Source organism: Rhinatrema bivittatum, chromosome 1, assembly GCF_901001135.1.
Source record: "Rhinatrema bivittatum chromosome 1, aRhiBiv1.1, whole genome shotgun sequence".
NCBI classification, from domain to species: domain Eukaryota; kingdom Metazoa; phylum Chordata; class Amphibia; order Gymnophiona; family Rhinatrematidae; genus Rhinatrema; species Rhinatrema bivittatum.
The window spans coordinates 80658681-80684418 of record NC_042615.1 but is presented as its reverse complement, the minus strand read 5'-3'; the positions used below and the strand labels follow the sequence as shown (position 1 = coordinate 80684418).

Sequence of the window (25738 nt, the reverse complement as noted above, 5' to 3'; positions counted from 1 at the left end):
ACGACTGTGCCTTAAGAGAGTGAGCTTCATGCAGAAGCCACGAATGGCACTCTGGTCGGCCAAGATAGAACAATTGACTCTGCACTATGGGAATCTTCCAAGCCTTGAAAGATGAAAGGTCCTGTGCCAACAAGGCTATCTCCCATCTCAGTATCAAGAAGTGGCCAGCGATAATGGTGGCAATTTTTTCTTTGGGCTGAGGGGAATGGCCCCAAAGAAGGACTCTGATGTCACTTGCACACTCTTTTTGGTGCTTAGTCTGGCACTGCCAGCTTCTGTGCCATTCTCAGCCCCTGACCAGAAGAAGATCCAGGAACCAATGCCATGGGGTGAATCCTTCCTCTACATGCAGTATATAGATGAGGAGGATTCATACATCAATTCCCTGCGTCGAGAGTCAGATGATATCTCGTTCCTAGATAAGAAATGGTTCTGCTGATAAGCCCTAAGCTAAGGATTGGGGATCTTACCCACCAGCACCCTCCTCAGGCCTCCGTCTTCCAGGTGCAATGCTGCTGTATCCTAGAGGACATCCGACCACAAATATTGAAGTTGGAGGAGTCAGTTTGGTTCCAGGCAGTGACAGCACATCCGTAATGGATATCCAGCGGCATGAAGTTGCTGATAACAGGCTTTTTGGCCTTTGCCTTCTCCACACTCATCTTAACTTTTATTTTTTATTAGAACTGAGATGAGGGGCTACCAAAGCAGCAAGAAAACAGAAAAGCAACAAGGCAGCAACAAGGCCAAAAGCTGAAATAATCTGAGAGATTGGGACCGTGTGGCAGCTCAAATAAAGACAGAGGGGCTCATGAGGCAGTGTGCACAGGAATATCCCCCTCCATGCTTAGCAAAGTTTTTACTGAGCTCTGAGAGCTAGGATGAGTCTCCAAGGGGTTCTGCCCAAGAGGGAAGGGTTAGGTCAACCGCCATAGTTGGTGATTCGATTATTAGAAATGTAGATAACTGGGTGGCTAGTAGACGTGAGGACTGCCTGGTGATAAAGTGGCGGACCTCACACATCATGTACATAGGATTTTAGATAGTGCTAAGGAGGGGCTGGCTGTTGTGGTACGTGAGCACCAAAGACATAGGGAAATATGGGAGGGAGGATTTGAAAGCCAAATTTAGGATTTTCGGTAGAAAGTTATAATTCAAAACCTCCAGGGTAGTATTCTCTGAAATGCTCCCTGTTTTGCATGCAGATGCTAAGTCTCAATGCATGGATGAGAAGATGGTACAGGGAAGAGGAATTCAGTTTTGTAAGGAATTGGGCAACCTTTTGGAGAAGGGTGAGTCTTTTCCAAAAAGACGGGCTCCACCTTAACCAGAGTGGAGCCAGGCTGCTTGCGCTACATTTTAAAAAGGAGATAGAGCAGCTTTTAAACTAGAGCAAGGGGGAAATCTGACAGTTGCTCAGCAGTGCATGGTTTGGAGGGAGGTATCATCAAAGGATACTAATGAAGCAAGAGAGTTAGAGCACCCAGAGAGTTTCCAATAAAAGCAAAAGAAATCCATGAACCTAAAAGTAATAATCATAGCTAAAGAATTCCAAATTATCCCTATCAACTGAAAAGCAGGTTGTTAATACAAACAAAAAACTCTTTGAAATGTCTGTATGCCAATGCCAGAAGTCTAAGAAGTAAGATAGAAGAGTTAAGGGTATATAGCAGTGAATGATGAGACACATAATTGACATCTCAGAGACTTGGTGGAAGGAGGATAACCAATGAGGCAATCCTATACCAGGCTACCAATTATATCTCAACAAGCCGTTAAGCCCGTTAAAACGGGCTACATCCCTCTGTCTCTCACCTCCCCCTCTTTCTCTCTCCCCTCACTCTTCACCACCCCCTCCCTCACCCACTCCTCCCCACCCTCCCTCTCCTATCACTCAGTCCCTCCCTCCCACTCAGTCTCACTCACTCCCTCCCCCCTCTCTCCCTCCCTCAGTCCCCACTCCCTCCGTCCTCTCCCTCAGTCCCACTCCCTCCCTCCCTCTCTCTCCCTCAGTCCCACTCCCTCCCTCAGTCCCTCCCCCCTCACTCAATCCCTCCCTCCCACTCAGTCATTCCCTCCCCCCCTCCCTCTCACTCAGTCCCACTCACTCTCCCTCAGTCCCACTCCCTCCCTCTCTCTCCCAGTCCCACTCCCTCCCTCAGTCCCCCCTCTCCCTCTCACTCAGTCCCAGTCCCTCCCCCTCACTCAATCCCTCCCTCCCACTCAGTCCTTCCCTCTCTCTCAGTCACTCCCTCCCACTCTCTCTCTCCGTCCCTCCCTCCCACTCAGTCCGTCCCTCCCTCTCTCTCTCTTCTCCCTCCCCCGCTACCGCCGCCGCTCGCTACCGCCGTCGCCGCCCGCTGCCGGTACCGCCGCCGCTCGCTACCGCCGTCGCCGCCCGCTGCCGGTACCGCCGCCGCCGCCCGCTGCTGCCACTGGACGCCGCCATTTTTTTTTCTTTCTGAAGCTGCCTCAGAGCGACGTGCTCGCCCGCACATGCGCGGTAGAGCTGGTCTCTACTGCGCATTTGCGGGCCGTCGGTCACAGGCCATTTATAAGGTAGATGATAGGGAGGATCAACTTGGTGGGGGGATGGTGCTTTATACCCAAGAGGGCATAGATTCCTGCAGGATAAATATCATACAAGAGACTACATGCAAAGTAGAATCTTTATGGGTAGAAATCCCATGTGTGTTGGGTAAGAGTATAGTGATAAGAGAATACTATCGTCCACCTGGCCAAAATGATGAGACGGACGGTGAAATGCCAAGAGAAATCAGGGAAACTAATCAATTTGGAAGTGCAGTAGTAATGGAATATTTCAATTACCCCAATATTGACTGGGTAAATGTAACATCAGGACATGCTAGAGGTAAAGTTCCTGGATAGAATAAATGACTGCCTCATGGAGCAAATTAAGGAACTGACGAGAGAGGGAGCTATTTCAGATTTAATTCTTAGCGGAATTTAAGATTTGGTGGGAGAGGTAACAGTGGTGAGGCCACTTGGAAATAGTGATCAAAACATGACCAAATTGGAACTAATGACTGGAAGGAGACATTTCTAACACTAAACTTTCAAAAGGGAAACTTTGATAAAATAAGGAAAACAGAAAAAACTTGAAAGGTACAGCTGCAAAGGTTAAGAATGCACAACAGGCATAGACTTTGTTTAAAAATACCATCTTAGAAAAGAAATCCAGATGTATTCCATGCATTAAGAAAGGTGGAAGGAATGCCAAACAATTACCAGCATGGTTATAAGGCAAGATGAAAGAAGCTATTTTAGCCAAAACAACTTCCTTCAAAAATTAGGATGATGATCCATCTGAAGGAAATAGAAAAAGCATAAGCATTGTCAAATAAAATATTGATAAGACAGGCTACGAGAGAATTTGAAATGAAGTTGGCCGTAGAGGCAAAAACTCATAATAAAAACATTAAATATATCCAAAGCAGGAAACCTGCGAGGGAGTCAGCTGAATCACAGATGATTGAGGGGTTAAAGGGGCTCATAAGGAAGATAAAGCCATTGCAGAAAGACTAAATGAATTATTTGCTTCCATGTTTACTAGAGAATGTTGAGGAGATACAAGTTCCAGAGATGGTTTTCAAGGGTGATGATTCGGATGAACTGAACTAAATCATAGTGAATCTAGATGATGTAGGCCAGATTGACAAACTAAAGAGCAGCAAATCACCTGGACTAGATTGTATACACAGGATTCTGAAAGAATTAAAAAATGAAATTTCAGATCTATTAATAAAAAAGTATGAATATCATTAAAATCATCCATTGTACCTTAAGATTGGAGGGTGGCCAATATAACCCCAATATTTATAAAGGGCTCTAGGGGTGATCCAGGAAGCTACAGACTGGGAAAAATAGCGGAAACTATTCTAAAGAACAAAATCACAGAACATATAAAAAGACATGGTTTAATGGAACACAGCCAACATGGATTTACGCAAGGGAAGTCTTGCCTCACAAACCTGATGTATGTTTTTGAAGGGATAATAAACGTGGATAAAGATGAATCAGCAGATGTAGTGTATTTGGGTTTTCAGAAGGCATTTGACCAAGTCCCTCATAAGAGGCTTCTAAGAAAACTAAAAAGTCATGGGATAGGAGGTGATATCCTTTCATGGATTGCAAACTAGTTAAGAGACAAGAATCAGCATAGAATTAAATGGTCGGTTTTCTCGGTGGAAAAAAGTAAACAGTGGAGTACCTCAGGATTCTGTCTTATAAATGTCCTGGAAAGGGATACGATGAGTGAGGTGTTCAAATCTGCAGATGACACAAAATTATTCAGAGTAGTTAAATCACATGCAGATTACGATAAATTGCAGGAAGACCTTGCGAGACTAGAAAATTGGGCATCCAAATGGCAGATGAAATTTAATGTGGACAAGTGCAAGGTGATGGAAAATAACCCATGCTGTACAATATTAGGTTCCATATTAGGAGTTACCACCCAGGAAAAAAGATCTAGGAGTCAAGGTGGATAATACATTTAAATTCTGTGGTGGTCAAAAAAAGCAAACACAATATTAGGAATTATTAGGAAGGGAATGGTGAATAAAATGGAGAATGTTATAATGCTTCTGTATCGCTCCATGGTGAGAGTGCACCTTAAGCACTGTGTGCATGTCTGGTCGCTGCTTCTCAAAAAATATATAGTTGCACTGGAGAAGGTACAGAGAAATACGACCAAAATTATAAAGGAGATGGAACAGGTCCCCTATGAGGAAAGGCTAAAGAGGTTAGGGCTGTTCAGCTTGGAGAAGAGACAGATGAGGGGGGATATGATAGCGATCTATAAAATCATGAAAGGACTACAAAAGGTACATGTGAATTGGCTTACTCTTTCAGATAATAGAAAGACTGGGGGGCACTCCATGAAGTTAGCATGTAGCACATTTAAAACAAATTGGAGAAAATTCTTTTTCATTCAGCGCACAATTAAGCTCTGGAAGTCATTGCCAGAGGATGTGGTTAGGGCAGTTAGTGTAGCTGGTTTAAAAAAGGTTTGGTTAAGTTCTTGGAGGAGAAGTCCATAAACTGCTTGACAGTGAATAGCCACTGCTACTACTGGCATTAGAGGCAATTCTGTTTCTGTTCTGGGACAAGTGAGAAACCCAGTGGCAGATTATAAACATATGCTCTATTTATTTATTTAAAAATAATTATAGTCTGCCTCCTCCAATACAATTATCTGGTGTGGATAACAAAGTAATTATAAATAACTAAACATTAATGAAAGTTAGTGCCTAAAAATCTGTTTTAAAACTTTGAAACAGTGCAGGTGCTTCCTAAGCATGATGGTTTTTTTTTGGGGGGGGGGGTTTATTTTATTTTTATTGCATTTCAATCTTTAACAAAGCATATATTCTTTGTACAGAAAAAGAAAAGAAAACATATAATTACAAAGTAATCCATTAGAAACCTTTTTTTTTCCTTAGTCCCCAAATCTTTTAAGGGAGGAGTATCAGAAAAGGGAGCCAAAAACACATTTAACAGTATAAAACAAAAAAGTAACAGGCCATTAGCATGCTATTCACTTTACCCCTTACGCATTTAGCTAAGTAATAGGACTTTCTGTTGGTGATGATGCCATCAGCAGCCTTCTCTGGGAGTTTAGCCACATTTAAGATGCTCCAGGATCAGGAATATGTAGGTATCATTATTAAATTTAATGATACACTTACGTGGGTAACGCAGTTGATATGATGCACCCAAGGACCAAACTTCCTGGCTAAGTGCCAGGAATCCTTTCCTACTGTCCTGAGTGGCTTTTGCCAGATCTGGAAAGATCTGTACAAATTGTCCCATAAAATTGACCCCCATGTGCTGAAAGTAATTTTTCATAACCATTCCCATATCCTGTTCATAAATAAATGATATTAAGAGAGTTGCCTGCTCAACCACCTCAGTAGATGAGGATTCCAATAATTCTGTTAGGTTTTCTAGGTCTAGCTGATTATACTGCTCATTTCTTCCTGAACGAGTAAAAGGCAAAAAATAAACCTTATTAAAGACAGGAATATTGTCCAAAGAAATCTGTAGAGTTTCATTTAAATATTTCAAAGTGTGGTTCACGGTTGTTCAGCCATTATCCTAGGAAAATTTAACAGTCTTAAATTGAGTCTTCTAAGCCGATTTTCCAACATTTCTGTCTTCTTATTTAAATTTAGGAAATCCTGTATCACAACTGCCTGGACTTTTTGCGTTTCCTTCATCTGGTTCTCAAGTCCTTGTATTTTATTTGCTTGATCCAGCAGACGAGAATAATGGTTATTAGTCACAGTTTCTAATTTTGCTGAAAGTTGGGATATTTGTATTACACAGTTTTGTAGGGTCAAATTTTGCTGGGACATTAACTCCCATATGGAGTCCAATGTAACCACAGTTGGTTTAGGTAATGAAATTGATTCTAGCCACTGTTCCTGATTCGACAAAGAAGACATATAAGAAAACATTTTTGTTGTAGGAATTAACATGGCCTTACCACTCATATCAGAAGAGAAAACCGGCTTCAAAATGTCCACCGAGGCCACGGCAGCTTCAATTTCTTTCCGTGTTGTTACCTCACTCACTGCTGCAATCGAGTCTGCTCCCTCCACGGCTTCTTCCAGACCTTCTCTGGTTGGTATCTGTGGCGCAGTCTCCGATGGCACAGTCGAGGTCAACAGCTGTGGAGTCTTTAACATTGGAGGGCTTAACGATATCTTCCCAGACGAAATGGAGACTCCCTTCACATTACCGTCAGCGGGGTTCTGCTCCTCCTGACTGGGGTAATTCAGCGTGCATTTGAGGATGGTCCTCTGTCCCGCTGGAAGGAAAGTTACGGAGGGATAGACCTTTACCTTCCCCTTCCGGGGCATGTTTCGTCCAGAGCTTCTCGGACGCTTTAGAAACAAAATTTAGTGTGGCTTCAGCAGTAGCACTCGATGCCGTGCTGCTAGCAGGTGGCCATGTTGACTCCTCCTAAGCATGATGTTTTATCTTTTAGAACAAAAGGGGGTCTCTGATAAAAACAGACACTAAGAACAACCTGCCCTTTTATCCACCCACCAAAAATAAATCCTGAGCTCCCTAGCAAAAACTGTGTCAAAGTAACATGCAAAACGTCATATACAACAAAAAGTCAAGTCTTCTGCCTTTTCCTAAAGGTAGGCAGGCCCAAAGCAGATTGCAAAAACTGCACTAGCACATAGAACTTGCAAATCCTTCAAACTAATATACAAGTGACCTCAGAGGGAAGGTAGCACTCAAAAGCTACTCAGGTGCATTTACTGCAATAAAAATGTTATCACATACAATTTATTTTGTTCATCTTAATTTCTAAACTTCTAAAGCGGACTATCGAGGCAACTACACTTTCATTTTAGAGAATTTTGAGAAAATAAAACCAAATAAAAAAATAAATAAAATCACAGACAAGCCATCCCCCCCTCTTGCAGTTTAAGATAAATTAAGGCATTTAATAAAAACAGTAGCCTACAGCAAGTTACAGTAAAAATCAGGTTGCTATGCAGTTGCTTCTCTGTATCCAGGGAGCACCAGGCAAAATAAAATCCTTTTCTCTTACTCATTCCCAGCAACCTATTCTCCCCAAGCTTACTCCCCAACAAGTCACTCTTTTGGAAAATGAGTAGGAAGAAAAGCTGGAGTGTGCCCTACTTACAAATAATATAACTAGCCCAGCCTACACATGCTCAACCTCAGGAAGAGCAGGATTACAGTGTTTTCTCGTTCAAAGGCAGTCTTTTAGGATCATATATGTACATATACATAGAATAATCAAACTACAATACTGTGGATTATAATAATCAACTACTGCATCATTCTGCATTCATTTATTGGCTCTAAGCAAGTTGGGTGTTATTTTCAGGTACACAATCATTCACTGAAAGAAACTGAAAATGCAGTGCAATGGCATGAAGTTAAAGCTGTCATTCATAAATATTTTAATACTCCCTTTTTTAATTTACCTAATCGGTGGTACATCTGCCAATTAAGAAAATAAAAATGACTACAATTTTTCTATTCATACACTACGGTAATATGCATCAATGACAGAGTAACAGTGTATGGCTCTAATAAAAAAACGTGTAAAATCTAGAGTCACACGATACAGAGAGCCTGGGTGCCTCACTTAGCTCCCATTAACAAATAACTTTATCAACCCTTTTTATTATACTGGCCACAGAAGTCTGTAAAATGTCTAGAGAGAGTAAAACATTCCATCCTACCAAATTGGGTTGACCAAGCTGCCAAACCCCATCATTTGTGGGAAAAGAAAAATAAATATCAGAGAAGCCTGCATTGAGTGAAGATCAAGCCTTACAGGACCATGAGAGGGTGGAATCCCTAGTGTCTGCTGATCAGAACAATTAAAGAGATTATGCAGGGGGCTAGAGTCAAAAATAACTAAGCAGCTTAACTCCTGCTTGCATTGTTAAAGATAAAGTTGTCCATCTGGTGTTAACAGTCCAAGATAATTCTGCCTAGACCAAAGAGGTAGAAAGTACAGTCAGCAAGCTACCGTGTTTCCCCGATAGTAAGACACCCCTGATAGTAAGACGTAGTGGGAATTTTAGGGGGGTCGGCTAATGTAAGACATCCCCCGAAAGTAAGACGTAGTAAAAAAATTATTTTTAAATACCTGTCTGAGGGCCGCGTGGGTCCAGGCGGCTGGCGGCGGGAGCCGGGTGGTCGCGTGTTACCTAGGCCGCGGGCGGGTGGGCGCTTGTTCCAGGCGGCGGCGGGGGGGGGGGGGCGGGTGGACGCGCGTTAAATCTAGGCCGCGGGCGGGTGGGCGCTTGTTCCAGGCAGCGGGGGGGGGGGGGGGGGCGGGTGGACGCGCGTTAGTTCGAGACGGCCGGCGGGCGGCGGCGGGTGGTCGCGTGTTAAATCTAGGCCGGGGTCGCACGGGCGCGCATTCATTCACTGACGGTGGGGCAGCCCCCACCGGCAGTGAATGAATGCGACCCCTGCAATTCGATGCTCAAGGCAGTCACATGCCATGACGTCACGGCATGTGACTGCCTTGAGCATCGAATCGCAGGGGTCGCACAGGTGCGCATTCATTCACTGCCGGTGGGGCAGCCCCCACCGGCAGTGAATGAATGCGCGCCTGTGCGACCCCGGCCTAGATTTAACACACGACCACCCGCCGTCCGCCGGCCATCTCGAACTAACGCGCGTCCACCCGCCGCCTGGAACAAGCGCCCACCCGCCCGCGGCCTAGATTTAACGCGCGTCCACCCGCCGCCGCCGCCTGGAACAAGCGCCCACCCGCCCGCGGCCTAGATTTACGGTAACACGCGACCACCCGGCTCCCGCCGCCAGCCGCCTGGACCCACGCGGCCCTCCGACAGGTATTTAAAAAATTCGACTGTTTTTCCAATATAAGACATACCCTGAAAGTAAGACATAGTGGGACTTTTGGGGGTAAAAAGAAAGTAAGACGCTGTCTTATATTCGGGGAAACACGGTAGAAGAATCTCTCAATGCAGCAAACCAGAAAACTGAAAGAGTTGGAATGCAGCCAGAAATTTCTTACAGAATACCAGAATATCATTAAATGCTGCTCAAAACACAGCAACGTACAACTTCTAGGACTACTCAAAATAAAGGAAGGTAAAGATCCAGTAGGACTTTTCACACAAGGGCTCCCCCCAAAGTGCTCAATTTGAAAGTTAAAAACCCTTTCATCAAAATCAATCAATCATGCACATAAGGCCTTCATCAAAATCAATCAATCATGCACATAAGGCCTTAAGCACCTGCCCAGGTGTGGTAGCAATGCACTTCCATAATTTCATGGACAAGATGACGATAATGGATGCCTGGAAAAAAAAACGGGCAGGCTGATCCTTTAAAGCAGTAAGAGTCACATATTTCAAGATTTTTCAGCTGCTGTCCAGCACCTAAAGCAAAAGGTGAAATCTGATCTTAGAAAGCAGGGCGTTTTATAAACATTAAACCTAGCAAAGCTGCACAGATACTCAATGGAAAGTTTTTCTTTCTGACAGTGATGAAAGCAGCACAGCAGCATGTGAAAAGTTTAAATGTGGCAGCCACTAAACCCAGGGATATTTTCAACTTTGATAAATTTACATTATTTGACATGTAGTTTATAGACTCTGGTGGTCTGGTTACATTTTCAGCAGGAAGCTGGCTATCTGAGTATCAATTTCACTTATGCTTGATGTTTTTTGGGCTGATTTGTTTGTGTTTTTAGTTGCCACTAATTTTTTTCTTACATTGCACTTACCTGATTTGCTCTTCATAGTTTAATCATGAAGCCATGGTTATGTTTTTGGGCTCAGAAGTTTTACCCAACAATACATATGGTCATTTGGCACAGCTCACTCTTTGGACAAGTGCACCAAGTATTTGGAGCATACAAATTAAGTATGATTATTGCCCCCTGTGAACGTGGCTAAATCGAGCATGCAAACTTTTAGACACTCCAGACGTAGGCAGCAATCGGGGTGGGTTTGAAGTGATGGTAGGTAAGTAATCATGGTAATTTCATTTTGAAATCTGCACTCTCTCTTTCAGAGTGTATGTTTGCTCCTGCCTTACAGCTTCTTCAAAAGAGGTGCGCAAGCAGATGGGTACAAAGCAACCGCTGTCCCCTGCTGGGTCCACTCTTTGTGGACTTTCCCTTTGAAAATGCTCTTTCAGGCCCTATAGGATTTATTCATTGCCCTCCCTATAAGTAATTTTCCTGAATCCTCCTATATGCCTTGTCTTCTCCATGGAGAAAGGACTGCCTGTGTGCATTTGCACAGTGCAATGTACATCCAGTTTTGCTAAAGAATTGAAAAGTAGTGGTAAGTCACCTGTTCCAACTTGGCTAAAAGACCAAAGGAGGAGGAATCTAGTGGGTCAAAAAAAAATACTCAAGTGTTACTGTAGTACTGAAGCATTTCAATATGGGCAAATTAATTTTAATATTGTATAAGGCCAGAGTAATATATTTTTGCATTTTAGTCCTATATCCTGGTACAAGAAATTTAGTTCATTATCTGTATACATTGAGAAAAGTGTGTTATAGCTCTGTGAAAAAAATGCAGAAATGGTCTGGAAGCAGAAACTTTTGTAAGTCACACATGTTACTTATAGTGCCTTTTTTTTCCCCCTTTATTTTTCTTCCACCTACCTCAGGCAATATTGCCTGGGTGGCTCGGGGAACCCAGATACCTCCCGGTTTAGAGAGAGACTCTTTTCTGAGATGCATCCTTGGCAGATGGGTCCCACTATGCTCATGCAGGCCATCGCTCTTCTCTCCCTCCCCAGATCTGAGAATACCACTTCTGTGGTGCATCTACACTGTTTTATTTATTTTTAATAGGCAAACTAGGCACCCAGGCAGTCATTTTCTACAATGCCTTGCAAAAGTCTTCACACCCCTGCACATGTTTCACATTCTGCCATCTAAAAAATAAAATCAAAATGCAGTAGAAGTAGGAGCTTGTTTCAGTGATCTACACAACATATTCTATAATTTCATTGAGAAAAAACAATTAAAGAAAGAAATCTACCAAATAATAATAAATCGCATAGACCAAATGGTTTACACCCCAAAGAGCTGAAAGAACTCAAAAATGAAATTGTAAATCAATTACTAGTAATTTGTAACTTATCATTAAAATTGTCCATTGTACCCGATGATTGGAGAGTGGCCAATGTGAGGCCGATCTTTAAAAAGAGCTCTAGCGGTGATCTAGGAAACCATACACCAGTGAGCCTGAATTCCGTGCTGGGAAAAATCGTAGAAACTATTCTAAAGAACAAAATCACAGAACATATACAAAGAATTGGTTTAATCTGTATGAATTTACATAAGAGAAGTCTTGCCTCACCAAACTGCTCCATTTTTATTTTTTGAAGAAGTTAAATGTGGATAATGGTGAACCGATGGATATAGTGTTTTTGGATTTTCAGAAGGTATTTGACAAAGTCCCCCATGAAAGATGTCAGAGAAAATAAAAAGTCATGAGATAGGAGGCAATGTCATATTGTGGATTGCAAACTGGTTAAAAAACCGGAAACAGAGTAGGATTAAATGGTCAGTTTTCTAGGTAGCGAAAGATAAACAGTAGAGTGCCAAAGGAATCTGTACTGGTATAGGTGCTTTTTAATATATTTATAAATAATCTGGAAAAGGATACAATGAGAGAGGTGATCAAATTTGCAGACAAAATTATTCAGAGTTGTTAAATCACAAGTGGATTGTGAGAAATTGCAGGAGCATCTTGTGAGACTGAGTATCTGAACAGCAGATGAAATTTAATGTGGACAAGTGCAGTGATGCACAAAAGGAAAAGTAACCCACACTGTAGTTACACCCCAAGAAAAGGATCTGGGTGTCATCGTGAACAATGTTTATTTTTGTTCTTACTTGATTAATCATAATTACTATAAATGTAAAACAAAGTGATGTACAAATAAAATTAGTAAAACTAAATTTAAAACAAGCAAAGACATAGCATAAAACATATCAAAAAATAAAAATGCAAACAATCTAATAAAAATAATACCAAAAGTCAGGTGAATATACATAAATAAGAAAAATAAAATGAATGAATATAGCCAGAAAAGCAGAGAATCAGGCCAGGTGTAAACAAAATATGAGAAGGCATGTACCAGCGAGTTCAGGTATTACATAATGTGGGAAAGCTTGTACAAACAAGTAAGGTTTAACTGCTTTCCTAAATTTTATGAACTCTTTCTCTAGACGAACGTTGAGATGTAAGGAGTTCCAAAGACAAAGGGATAAATAAGAAAAGCAAATACCTCTAGAAATTTCAATACAAATGTTTTGAATAGAAGGCAGCACTAAACGTTCTTGTGAAGACCGTAGCAGGCGAGAAAGAAGATAAGGAGAAATAACAGAGGCAAGAAAAGATGAAGTGCCTCAACACAGGGCCTGTATACGAAGGGACACTGAAGCCAATGTAAATCAGCCAAAAGGGGAATAATGTGATCATATTTAGAGTTACAAAAAATGGCCTTTGCAGCAGTGTTCTGTGCCAGTTGAAGTAGTTTAACTTGGGCTGTTGACAGTGGTTCAGTCTAGACAGAACAAGGGAATGAGTCAGGCTAGTTGGATGCGGTCTCTAGCTCGGCGTTTGTTGGAGAGGATGACTTGAGACTTCGGTCCTGCTTCTAATAGGTGACCGCACCGTTGTCAGTTAAGTACTAGCCTTAACGAAGTTACACATGCTGATTTTTTGTTATGGTATCTATTGTTTGTTTAGAAATTAGACTCCTGAAGAAGCAGCCGGCAGGCTGCGAAACACGGCCGCTGTTGAGTCGGCTTCCCAGACACCTGTCTATAAGAAGGCATCGGTATGATGTTTTGCGAATGAATGTGATCTAATCGAGTGTCTGTGATTTGAACGTGTTATGTCATCCTACAAAAATACCTCAACTTCAGCGCATTGAAAATTTGTTGCTAGAGACATTGTTCTTTGAATTCGGCATTGCCCCTATGAGAGATATTCACCGTGGGCTTCTGAATATTTTGGCTCTGAATTCTGCACTGCCCCAATGAGAAGAAATTACTGTGGGCCTTAAAACTTTCCGAAAAAACAGGCTGCAAATGATCGAGAAGACCGGACGTCTCAATAAGTATATTGTGAACGTTGACAAAGGCTTGCTGATGCAGTCCTGTTTCTATCAAATTATCACTTTAAATGATTGTTCTGATTCAATCTTGACATAAACGGTGTGATTAGTGAATACGTGTGGCGATACCTTTTGTGTTTTTGTTGATTTTTATTCTTACAGTAAATAGTTTTGGAATTGTTCTATAATTATTCTATCATGACAAAAGTGTAATATATATTGCATAAATCAGGCATATTTCTACTTTAATGCATTCTGATTTGTATTTTTTTGGATGTACAAGGTTCTGAAGTGTGTATATATCAGAGAAGTCCCTTTATTTTTTCATTTTCTATGAACATTTTTCTCTTTCTCCTGATGTCTCTTTCATCACAAGCAAAATTGTTGAGGAGGTGTATTTTTTCCATCAGTAGCTGCCAGAAGAAATGATAAGCTCTTCCACGGCTGAGGCATCGAAAAAAGGTTTGAATATTCGTGAAGAAGCTTGCAGGCTTAGAAAATAGAAACAAACACCAAGGTTCTGGACCTATTATTAACAACAAATCAGTATAGAGCGCTAATCTGCTTGTGATCTGGCTGTCAGCTTGACAGTGCTGATGTAAGCAGTGGACAATTAGAATACAGTCACGCACCACAGTATGGTCTTCATTTAAATTCATGCGCTTGAAATACATTCCATTCAGAAGCGCTGCAGTCAATGTGCTTTAAACGCAAACGGAAGGCAATGCAAACTCATTTGAGGGACAGTTAAATGACAACTGTATTGTGCATAACTTTTTCACTGAGCTTTCCTTCACATAAGCTTGACATACCTTTCACTTGCGTTTCACGTTCACTTACTTCATGGCACATATGTTTATCACTTATGTTTGAATTGTTTTGGGGTTTTTTTTAGTGCAACAGTGTACAAACATCTCAATTGTTAGTTCTTTCATCTGAGTGGCTGTGTCAGGGCAATTGTTTTCATACTCTCTCTAAATCTCTCTTGTTCACTCTGTCCTCCAATACTTGCTCCCATCCCCACCCCTCAACCCTTCAAAATTCCCGCTCCAAAGCTCTCCAGTGCTCTTGTTCTCACTCCCATTCCCACAGCCTGTTGCTGTGCAGCTGTTAGTAGGTTTGAGCCATAGGGTGCCTGTACTTCTGCACTGGTCTCAGCTGGCATCAGGAAAACAATGCGAGAGTGCAGGCACTGTGCGGCTGGGATTTACTGGAAGTCGCATGATACGAAATTAGGGGAAAAGCCACAGGAATAGGAGCGCGTGACCCGACGTTTTGAAGGCCACTAGACTATACCTGTCTCATCTAAATCATAAAGACTCCTGTAATTCAATGAAAACAGTGCAAATGCTGGTTGTGGAGCTTAAAGAGGGGGTAGGCAGGAAAACAAACAATCAGCTGTAAAGAAGGGTAGTAGGGGAATATACCCAGTCTTGTATCTTAGGGCCTTATTCTTCCTAACTGGAGGCATAGCAAGAAGGGACAGTGCACATGTAGGAAGGCATGGAGCACAAAAGAAAAAAAGGTTATCCATGAAGAACTGTCTGTAGCTAGTGTCACAAAGTCAGGTTTTTAATTTCCTGTAATGGCATCCTTGCAACTGTATGATCTCTTCAAAGCAAATATATGTTGGCAAAGCAGCCAATTTAATATTATTTGCTTGTGATTTTATAGTAATCTGGAATGAGTGTGCATGTTCTAAACTGATTAACATATGGATTCAAAAAAAGGTGTTTACATGCAATATATTCATGTTATTAAAGGGCAACCTGAAGTTGGAATGTTCTTCTCATTTCCATCAAAAATGAAGCTATTTTTGTAAAATCTAATATTATGTAGCACAGTATTAAATTGTCAGGCTAGTTAAAATTAACTGGTTTTAGAAAAGCCCTAGGGGGCCCAGACAGCTGTCAGTAGGTCAGTTATGGCCAGCTTCCTACATGGACTATTTCCAGTTATCCCGCAGCACTGCTCTGTCAGCAGAAGAAAATGAAAAAAGCCACTTCATGCTAGAAACCAGGGGCAACAGTGGCTGTGGTCGTAACTGACAATTGCCTATGCTCTGTGGTCTCTTGACCTGTTACCCAATAGACTTCGCGGAAGGGATAGAAGGTAAAGTTTGTCTATTTGCGGATGATACCAAGATCTGCAACAGAGTGGACACGCCTGAAGGAGTAGAGAGAATTAAAAGTGATTTAAGAAAGCCTGAAGAGTGGCTGAAGAATTGGCAGCTGGGATTCAATGACAAGAAGTTCAGTGCCATGCATCTGGTGTGAGGTAATCCAGAAGAGCTGTATGTATGGGGGGAGGCGGGGAAGGCTGAATTGCACGGACCAAGAGCGGGATCTTGGGGGTGATAGTATCTGGAGATATGAAGATGGCGAAGCAATGTGACAAGACGATAGCTAAAGCCAGAATAATTCTGGGCTGCACAGAGAGAGGAATAACCAGTAAGAAAATAGAGGTGGTGATGCCCCTGTACAGGTTCTTGGTGAGGCCTCACCCGGCGTACTGTGTTCAGTTCTGGAGCCCTTATCTCAAAAGGGTTAGAGAAGGACTACCAAAATGGTGTGGGGTCAGTGTCAGAAAACCTATGAGGAGAGATTGAAGGATCTGAATATGTATACCCTGGAAGAAACAAGGAGCAGGGGTGATATGATACAGATCTTCAGAAACCTGAAAGGTTTCAATGATGTTCAAATGTCAAACCTTTTCCATTGGAAAGAAATCAGTAGAACTGAAGATGCCTCAGAACCAATGTCAGAAAATATTTCTTCATGGAGAGGGTGGTGAATGCTTGGAGCCCTTCTGGAGGAGGTGGTGAAAACCAAAACAGTGAAAGAATTCAAAAGGGCATGGGATAATACTGCGGATCCCTAAAGTCTAAAGAAATGAAGAAAGGAGTACATGTGGGTAACTTGCTGGTACGGCGGTTACTACCATAAACCAATAAGTCTGATACTTTGATGCAACTTCAACATTGCTCTCTGCTTCAATGGCAAGTTGCTACGAGGAACTGGATTCCAACAATCACCAACAAGGGCCCTGACTTTTTCGGTCTAGAAAACTGATAAGCATGGGGAAACCTACACGGTACAGCACATACTACTATAAGCTTTCTGGGCAGGCTGGATGGACCATGTTGTCCTTTTCTGCTATTGTTTTTGTGTTTCTATTTCTTTTGAAAGGTTGTCAGCTGAATGGTCCCCTTACAAAAAGACAAATTTGCTCAAGGAGAGAAGGAAATGATGGGGAAAGAGATGACCCATCTCGTGGTGTAGGTCTTAGGATACTATCATGGCTCTGTGGCATGAATGCAAGCTATTTGAATTTAATTGTTTGATCTGTCACTATGAATGACCAGCAAGCCTCTTAGAGACAATGCCACCCTGAGAGTTATTACCTCTTAGGTAATAATGTTCAACATTTTAAAGAACACTACCCACTTAATAGCTGAGAGAGCCTCCTAACAGTTCACATAGATATACCAGCATAAGTGAGAGAGGTTTTTTTTTTATTTGCTTTATTTTGAGGGGTTTTGTGTTAATAGGAGCTTTAATCCTGCTGCTTTGGTAATAGCTGTAAACATAATCATGACCCCAATGCCATCGAATGGGAAGCATTAACCTCTATAGGTATCCTATACAGGAACATCGGTATATAAAAAGTTAAAAATAAATACAGGTTCTCCATTTTGTCTGAAAGGCCAAAAAAAAAAAACAAGGGACTGTCCTCAACTCACAGCTCAGAACCTACAATTGGATTTTAGCAAGAGCCGGCACAATTCACTGTGCAAACCGTGCACTTCCACAGGGCAGCGACCTGAGGGAAGCTACAAAGTTGAATGAGCTGCTGGCGCCACCGCAAGGAGGAGAATCTGCAAGGCCCTGCAATGAAGTGGAGAGAGTTGCAGGGCCACACAGTAATTCACGCAACAAATATGAAGAGCTGCAGGGCCACGGCGAAGAAGAGGAGCCATAAGGCTGCGTGGCAAAGATGAAAAAGTTGCAGGGCTGCGCAGCGGTTTGCAACCCGCCGCGCAGCAAAGATAAGAGAATTGCAGGGCTCCGACTGCGCAGCGGTTTTCAATATGCCACATGGCGAACAGGAGGAAGAGCTGCAGGGCCGCATGGCCAGATGAGTTGGAGACCATACAGCCAAAATGAAGAGTTACAGCCTGCAAGACCATGTGGTTCCCAGGTGACCATAAGGTAAAAAGGCCGCGAGGCAGTTAGCAAAAGTGGAGGGCCACAGCTGCTGGGAGAGGCCTTGATGTAAGCATGTGTTTGTCTGTGTATGTGGGTATCTAAGCATGCATGTGTGGGTATGTGTGTCGAAGCAGAGTGTGTATGGGTGTCTTGGCTTGAGTGTGTGTGTGAAAGAGCACTGAGACAGATGCAAGCTCTAGGGATTTATTTATTTAACAGGTTTTTTATACCGACCTTCATAGTAAATAACCATATCGGATCGGTTTACATTTAACAGGGGGTATAACTGAAGGAAACAATTCGGTTAACAATAGATAACAATAGATATGAATAAGTCAAAGTTACAATCAACTGGAATCGAGAACATGGAAGCTTATAATAAGCTGGAAGGAAGATAGAGGTAAATGATAATAATAAATTAAGACGATAGTGAAAAACGGGTTAAAGCTTGACGGTGCTTTAACCTGGAGGAGCCAGAGTCCATAGTTCATGGAGATAAGTGTCTAAAGGCCGGGTGCAAGTGGAAGGCCATTAGTGATTGTCTGGTGGATCGGAGAAGGCTTGGTGGAAGAGCCACGTCTTGAGTCTTTTTCTGAAAGTTAAGAGGCAGGGTTCCAATCTGAGGTTTGAAGGGATATTATTCCAAATTGATGGGCCTGCTATCGAAAAAGCTCTGTCTTTGGTCGTGGAGAGGCGTGTGGCTTTAGTAGGAGGAAATTGTAGAGTGCCTTTATGAATATCTCTCGTTGGTCTGTTAGAGGAGTGGAGTTTGAATGGGATTTCCAGGTCGAGTTGGAGTTGATGATGGATGGTTTTGTGTATTAGAGTGATTGATTTGTATAGGATTCTAAAATTTACTGGTAGCCAATGTAGGTTTCTGAGGATGGGTGAGATGTGTTCACCGCGGCTGGTGCTGGTCAGCAGTCTCGCTGCCGCATTTTGTATCATCTGCAGTGGTTTGGTAGTAGATTTGGGGAGGCCTAGGTAGAGAGCACTGCAGTAGTCTATTTTGGCGAACAGTAGCGCTTGGAGGACTGTCCTGAAATCATGGAAAAATAGAAGTGGTTTAAGTCTTTAGGACCTGTAGTCTGTAGAAGCAGTCTTTAGAGGTTGTGTTGACCATTTTTTTTTAAGTTTAATCGATTGTCTAGTATTGCCCCAAGGTCTCTAACATGTTTGCAAGTAATGTGGGAATTGTGTGGTGATGGTGGCGGAAAATTGTTTTCGTTTGAGGAGATGAGGAGTAGCTCTGTCTTTGAAGCATTGAGAACCAGGTTTAAGCTGTTAAGTAGCTTGGTGATGGAAAGGAGGCAGTTATTCCAATGGATGAGAGCTTTTGAGATAGATTCTGTTATAGGGATTAGAATCTGCACGTCGTCTGCGTATAGATAATGAATTAGGTTGAGATCAGTTAACAGTTGGCAGAGGGGGAGGAGGTAAATGTTAAAGAGGGTTGGAGATAAGGAGGATCCTTGTGGTACACCCAGGGTTGAATTTGTTAGGGGAGACTCTTTATTATTGATTTTGACTTTGAAAGTTCTATTGCTGAGGAAGGACTTGAACCAGTTGTGGGCTGATCCAGAGATGCCGATATCTGCAAGGCGATCCAGAAGGATGGAGTGGTTGACGGTATCAAACGCCGCCGAGATGTCTAACAAGACTAATAGAAAGGAACGTCCTTTGTCTAACCCCATTATGATATGGTCTGTAAGTGAGATGAGGAGGGATTCCGTGTTGCGTGATTTGCGGAAACCATATTGCGAAGGATATAGGATATTGTGGTCCTCAAGATATTCAGAGAGTTGTGTGTTTACCAGTTTCTCCGTAAGTTTGGCAACGAATGGGAGATTAGAAATGGGTCTGAAATTCGTCAGAACATTGGGGTCTAAGTTATGTTTCTTGAGGAGGGGCTTGAGAGAAGCATTTTTTAGACTATCCGGGTAGCTTCCTTGAATTAGTAGGCCGTTTATGATACTTGTCAGAGGACCTGATATCGTGTTCGGGATGAGAAGCAGGAGTTTCGACGGGATATTATCAGCCGGATGGCTAGAAGGTTTCTGTTTTTTCAGGAGTGATTCGATCTCTTTGGTGGAGATAGCTTCGAAACTGTTGAACTTGGGTCTACTAAGGGAATTGGAATTCTCTCCTGACTTGAGAGGTGTAGTATTTGGTGGGAGGAGGGCGAGGGTGTTTAGAATCTTCTGTTGAAAGAATGAAGCGAGCTCATTAGCCTTGGAAAGAGCTTGTTCTTCTGGAATAGATGGAGGGGTTGATTTCGTGATTTGTGTTACGTAAGCAAATAGGGCTTGTGCGTCGTACTGGAAGTGGTGTATTTTGTTGGCGTAGTATTCCTTTTTTTTTTGTAGAATAGAAGTCCTGTAGTGATGTAAGAATCCCTTGAATGTTGAAAGTGTGGATGTGTTGGGGGTTTTGCGCCATCTATTTTCTTTATGGCGTAATTCCTGTTTCATCTGTTTTAGTTCGGTGCTGAACCAGGGTTGATTTCCCTTTTTTGTTGGATTGATTGTTTTGGAGACTAATGGGCACCATTTGTTTGCCACTGCTTCTGTAATCTTGTGCCAGGAGGATAGGGCTGAGTCAGGATTAGAGTGGTCTAAGTTAGAGAGTTCTTTGGAGAGCTGCTCGCTCAGAATATCCGATGGACATGCTTTCCTGAATTGAATGGTAGAGAGGTGTGGAGAGGAGAGTGTCTGTTTGTATGTGGAGAGGGAAGATTCGATCAGGAAATGGTCAGACCAAGGGATAGGGGTACATGTGGGTTCTCTTGTGCAGGTGAAATTAGAGTTGATGAATATTAGATCCAGTGTGTCCGGCTTTGTGTGTGGGGCTGTTGATAGTCTGGGTGAATCCCATTGCACTGAGGGTGGTGAGGAGGGCTTCGCAGAGCGGGGAATAGTCTCTGTATGGAGGTTGAAATCACCCATGATCATTGTTGGTAGGTCTCTGTTAATATGTTTCACAATTGATTCTATGAGGGGTGAGGGGTCCGTTTCTAGAATTCCTGGGGGAGCGTAGACTAACAGTATTTGTAGGTGTTTTGACTTGACTAAACCCAGTTCCAATTTGGACTCGGTCTTGATTGTATGTGCGGTCAGTCTGAGATCTTTCTTGGTGGCTAGAAGAAGTCCGCCTCCTCTTTTTTTGTGTCTGTGGAAGGTGAAAATGTCATATGTCTGGATAGGTAGTTGGTTGGTTAAGGCAATGTCTGAATTTTTTAACCAGGTTTCTGTGATGGCACAGATGTCTGGGTTGGAATCCAGGAGGTAATCGTTGAGGATGTGTGTCTTTTTAGTTAAGGATTGTGCATTGAAGAGGGTTACTGAGAGTAGCGTGAGGCCTAGCAGTTGGTTCAAAGGTGAAGTCATGATTGGAATAATTCTTTTTTGTATGACGTTGGTGTAGTTGGTTACGGGGGTTCTCCTTTGGTTGTGGATGATTGGGATGTTGTAAGTGTACATAATGGGAGGAATTCTGGAGGAGGTTTAGGTTGAGAATTCTGGAGGAGGTTTAGGCTGAGAAGCGCTTGATTGAGTTTGGTGGCCAAACTGGTGAAAGACAGTAGGGAAAATAGAAGAGATGTCTGAGTGAGGAGAGGTTTGGATGATTGATGAGGGAGTCTGTATGCTTGTTGGTTTGACTGGAAGAGTGCTCTGTCCTCCGTAAGCGTGAATGAGGTTGTAAGACCGATTGCTGGGAATGAGTTCTAACCTGGACTGTCACTACAGTTAAACAGGGAGCTGCATTGTTGTTGTTTCCGGGATTCCGAGGCTAGATTAAGAAAGCTATATAGTTAAAGGCAAGTGGAGGAGGCTTTCGGTTGTATATGGGTTGGTAGCGAGGGTGTTATGAAAGCTCGTTATAGCCCTTAGGTTCGTGTAGGCTTTCCACCTAACATAGTAGGGTTGATGGCGTGGGATAGCAGGATGACTGCTGAAAGTGGCTGGATGAATGCAGAGATGTTTAGATGAGTGTTTAGGATCCTAGATGAAATGTTGAGGGTGGCTGGATGAATGCCGGGAGTCCTGGGTGAAAATGCCGGGAGTCCTGGGATGATGGTTCTTGGCAACCAGAAGGAAAAATGCTCATGAGGCAATTTCCAACCTGTCCCGCAGCAGAAGTGGAGGACCAGGGGTGCTGGGAGAGGCCTTGGTGTAAACATGTGTGTCTGTGTGTGTGCATCTGAGCAGAAGCAGAGTGTGTGTGTGCGTCTGAGCAGAAGCAGAGTGTGTGTGTGCGTCTGAGCAGAAGCAGTGTGTGTGTGAGCAGAAGCAGAGTGTGTTTGTGCGTCTGTGCATGTGTGTGTGTAAGAGGAGGCATGTGTGTGTGTGTATGTGTGTATGTGTGTGTGTGTGTGTGAAAGGAAGCGTGTGTGTGTGTGTGTGTGTGTGTGTGTGTGTGAGAGAAAGGAAGCATGTGTGTGTGAGAGGGAGCACTGAGACATGCAAGCTCTAGGGATGATGGAATAAGGTCTAAAATAGTAAGTTTTTTTGAGAAGTAAATTCTTCAGTTTATATTAGGAAAAGTTGAGGTATTGAAGCATAGGGTGTTCTCTTCGTGTGTGTGTCTGAACATTGTGTATGTGTTTATGAGCATGTGTGTGTGTCTGAGCATGTGTATGTGTGTGTATGTAAGAGGGAACGTGTGTGAAAATGTATATGTAGGAGGGAGCATGTGCATGTGAGCATGCATATGTAAGAGGGAACATGTGCGCATATGTATAGATATATATCTATGAGAGAGAGAAAGGAGAAAGTTTATGCATCCCTTTCTCACTAATCCACTACAATCAGAGTGACTGGAAATCAAAAGGTTCCAAGTATGGATAGCCTGAATTATTTTATCCTTATTAGTTTTAACTTTTGGATGCTCTTTGATGTGTCTGCTATTTTGAAATATTGTATTGGTGTTTGAGAAATTTAAAACAAATTCTTTATAAGTTTTTAATTATTGGATTTTCCATTCACTAGCTATTTTGAAATATTCTTTTTTATTAGTATGTTTATACTATTATGATCAATGTATTTATTATGTTTCTTGATTTTGTTTAATGTCTGAAGATTGGTGGTGGTTTCTGTTTTTCCATTGTTGCACTGCATACAGTATGACTTGTTGCGATTTTCCTATTCAGTTTTTGTCTGCATGTTTCTGTTTATACTTTATGGTCTCTCTATTCTGTATTTGGTGAGGGTCTGCCTGTGTTCTGCCTCTGTAGGAATCTATAACAGCTTGGTATCTTCTGTTTTCTTAATAGGAGATGTATTAGTATTTTAGGACATGGTGTAATATTTGCAGTATTACCTTTTCATAGGTAGGGTTGTTATTTTTAAGTGCTGGCAGTTAGTGCTGTTTTGGTGTGGTAGGTATATTATATTTTAATTGTAATTTACTCATGGTTTTTTGAGGGTCAAGCCCACACCTAACACGCATTACAGTAGCCCTAATGCCATATGGGTTCCAAATGTCTTTTTTGTAGGGTTTTCTGGTTGGCACCAAAGAAATGCATGCACATACTTGTGATTTTTTTTTTACCTCAGAAGACTGTTCTTTGAATATTCTTTTTCATGTAAAACCTGAATAATGATTAATTTTTAACTGTGTACATGGAGAGAACAGGAGGCTAGGTGCAAGGGTATAAGACTTGCTTAGGGCACCTAATACTCTTGTACCAGAAATGGGTTCCAGGGGAGGGGGTGAAGACCCGGAAGGTAGAGGGGTGACAGTTTTAAAGTTTAGGTCGCTGGAAGGACATGGGCATTTTTTTTTTGGCAGGGTTGAGACAGACTGAATAAAATGTGACGGGGGAGGGGGTGGGGGGGCAGCACAATAATTGCTCACACAGGGCAGCAAAACAGCTAACATCGGTCCTGATCTTAGCCAAAAGATCCGACCCACAAAGGTCATCGCCAGAACTTGCTCAGCATAACTAGCACTAAAGGAGGTTGGCCCACCAAAGAGACGACGAGATTTTTTCAAATATAAAAGCATTTCCAAGTCCCTGACTATACAATTTTCAATTAAAAGACTAAAAAGAATAACCCCCCAAAATTTTAAATTCACAATGAACTGCAATTACAATTATTTATGCTGCTTGCATGTACACAGGTGCAACTTTGCTGTGATCACTTCAACCACCAAAATAAAATGGGCATAAGAAAATAAAATAATGCCACAGTGCCATCATGCAAAAGCAATTCCTCTCCTTTTTACTGCAGCCATTCCCAACTGCCACCGTAAAGACCTCAGAGCGAGTGCCTACATTATGCAAACTGCACAAACTTAGTCAGGCATAACTGCATAGCACCAAGGACAGCTCTACCAGCACCTTTATAAAATTTGTTTCATTAAATGAAATCTAATTAGGTCATAGTAATACAAGTTACAGCCTCCAGCGGTGTCGCTAAAGCAGCAAGAGTTATGACACCCATATCAGATATCTAGCATCCTGTACACGAGCACATTCTTTAAGAGATACTGGGAAAAAAAATGTAGCAGCTGAAATAAGAACCATCACAAGAATAAGCTCTGCATTACCTGGACATTTTCCTCAGTGACCTGAATTTCAGCAGTGTAAACATAATCAATAAGCAATTTTAGCGTCCAACCATCAACCTCCTTGATTCGGACCCGTTTTGCTCGGCTCTCGCTCATCTCACCTGAAACGGGAACACAGAATGCTTTTAGTATTTCATATCACTTCAGATAGGACAGGTAGCAGAAATCAAGCAGGAGTCTTTGACAGTGTAACATGCCGCAAGCATCCCAGACTGCACTTCCAGTGTTCTCCACCAGGGGTTCTCACGTTAACGTTTTCTTGAGGCCTCAAAGTCCACCACCAACCCTCGTTGGTGGCCACACTGACCATCTTTTCTTCTAAAATACTCAAATACTCTAACGTTAGCTGACTCCCTCAATGGTGGCCACACAAAAATAAATCAGTCGGTGGCCACATGTGAAGAACACTCTTCCACATATGGCTTCAAAAAGCCTGTCACCAAGAACTCCTTTTCCAAGCTTATGGCATAACACAGACAGATTCTCAAATGTCTTTTCTTCATGTTATGTAGGAGGCTATGTTTGGTCACAAGAATTTCCTGGTCAAGTTGGGGGTAGCTTCCAATTGATCTGGAATCCCAAAGGAACACAAGGAAGTTAAAAGAGACCGGCAATCAGCAGTCAGGTATCACCATTCCATCATTCTCCTAGTTTCATCCTCTACAGTCTACATATTTTACTAGTCTCTATGGTACAGCAGTAACCCAGCTACTAGAGAGAGAGATATGTAACACAAGGAAGGGACAACAGGCTCATCCACTAAATAATATTTATTTACTTATCTCTGTTTAAATTCAAAAATATTTATTAAATCAAAACATTTTAGGTACAGGCATTTGCAGCCAAAGGAATTATTTCAAGATACATAGGCAATACAATCGGGAACAAGACGAAACAAATCTAAATTTCCCATTAGCTTGAAAATTAGACCACCATTAAGGGGGGGAGAGTTACAGAGACTTATCTCAGTTTATATTCTGCTTTTTTATAAATGGTCAAGGTGCATTGCAACATTAAACAAACACAATATTAATAGAATAATAATAATAGTCTTGGTTATTTCTGTCCTAGAGATGGCAAACATCAGATATTTAGGTAAAAATTTTAAATAAATAAATAAATAAATAAATAAATAAATAAATAAATATATTTCTCGCAGATTGAAAAAAAAACCAAAACCAGATATTCAAGTCATATGGGGAGAGGGGAAAATTCATCACAAACATTTTACTATCTCTTCTCTTCTGTCCAAATACCAGCCACCCAGGACTAATTCACTGAAATTCACTCACTCCAATATTGACGTA

At 42.1% G+C, this 25738-nt stretch overlaps 1 protein-coding gene across 6 annotated transcripts in view; it reads right to left on the bottom strand.

Moving 5' to 3' along the window:
* KLHL2 (kelch like family member 2) overlaps window positions 1-25738 on the bottom strand; it is a 334713-nt gene that overhangs the window by 192824 nt on the left and 116151 nt on the right. For all 6 annotated transcript variants that reach the window (XM_029571086.1, XM_029571005.1, XM_029571313.1 and 3 more), the window contains one exon: window positions 24411-24532. In XM_029571086.1, coding sequence (XP_029426946.1) covers window positions 24411-24532 — 122 coding nt within the window. The remainder of the gene's footprint in view (window positions 1-24410; window positions 24533-25738) is intronic.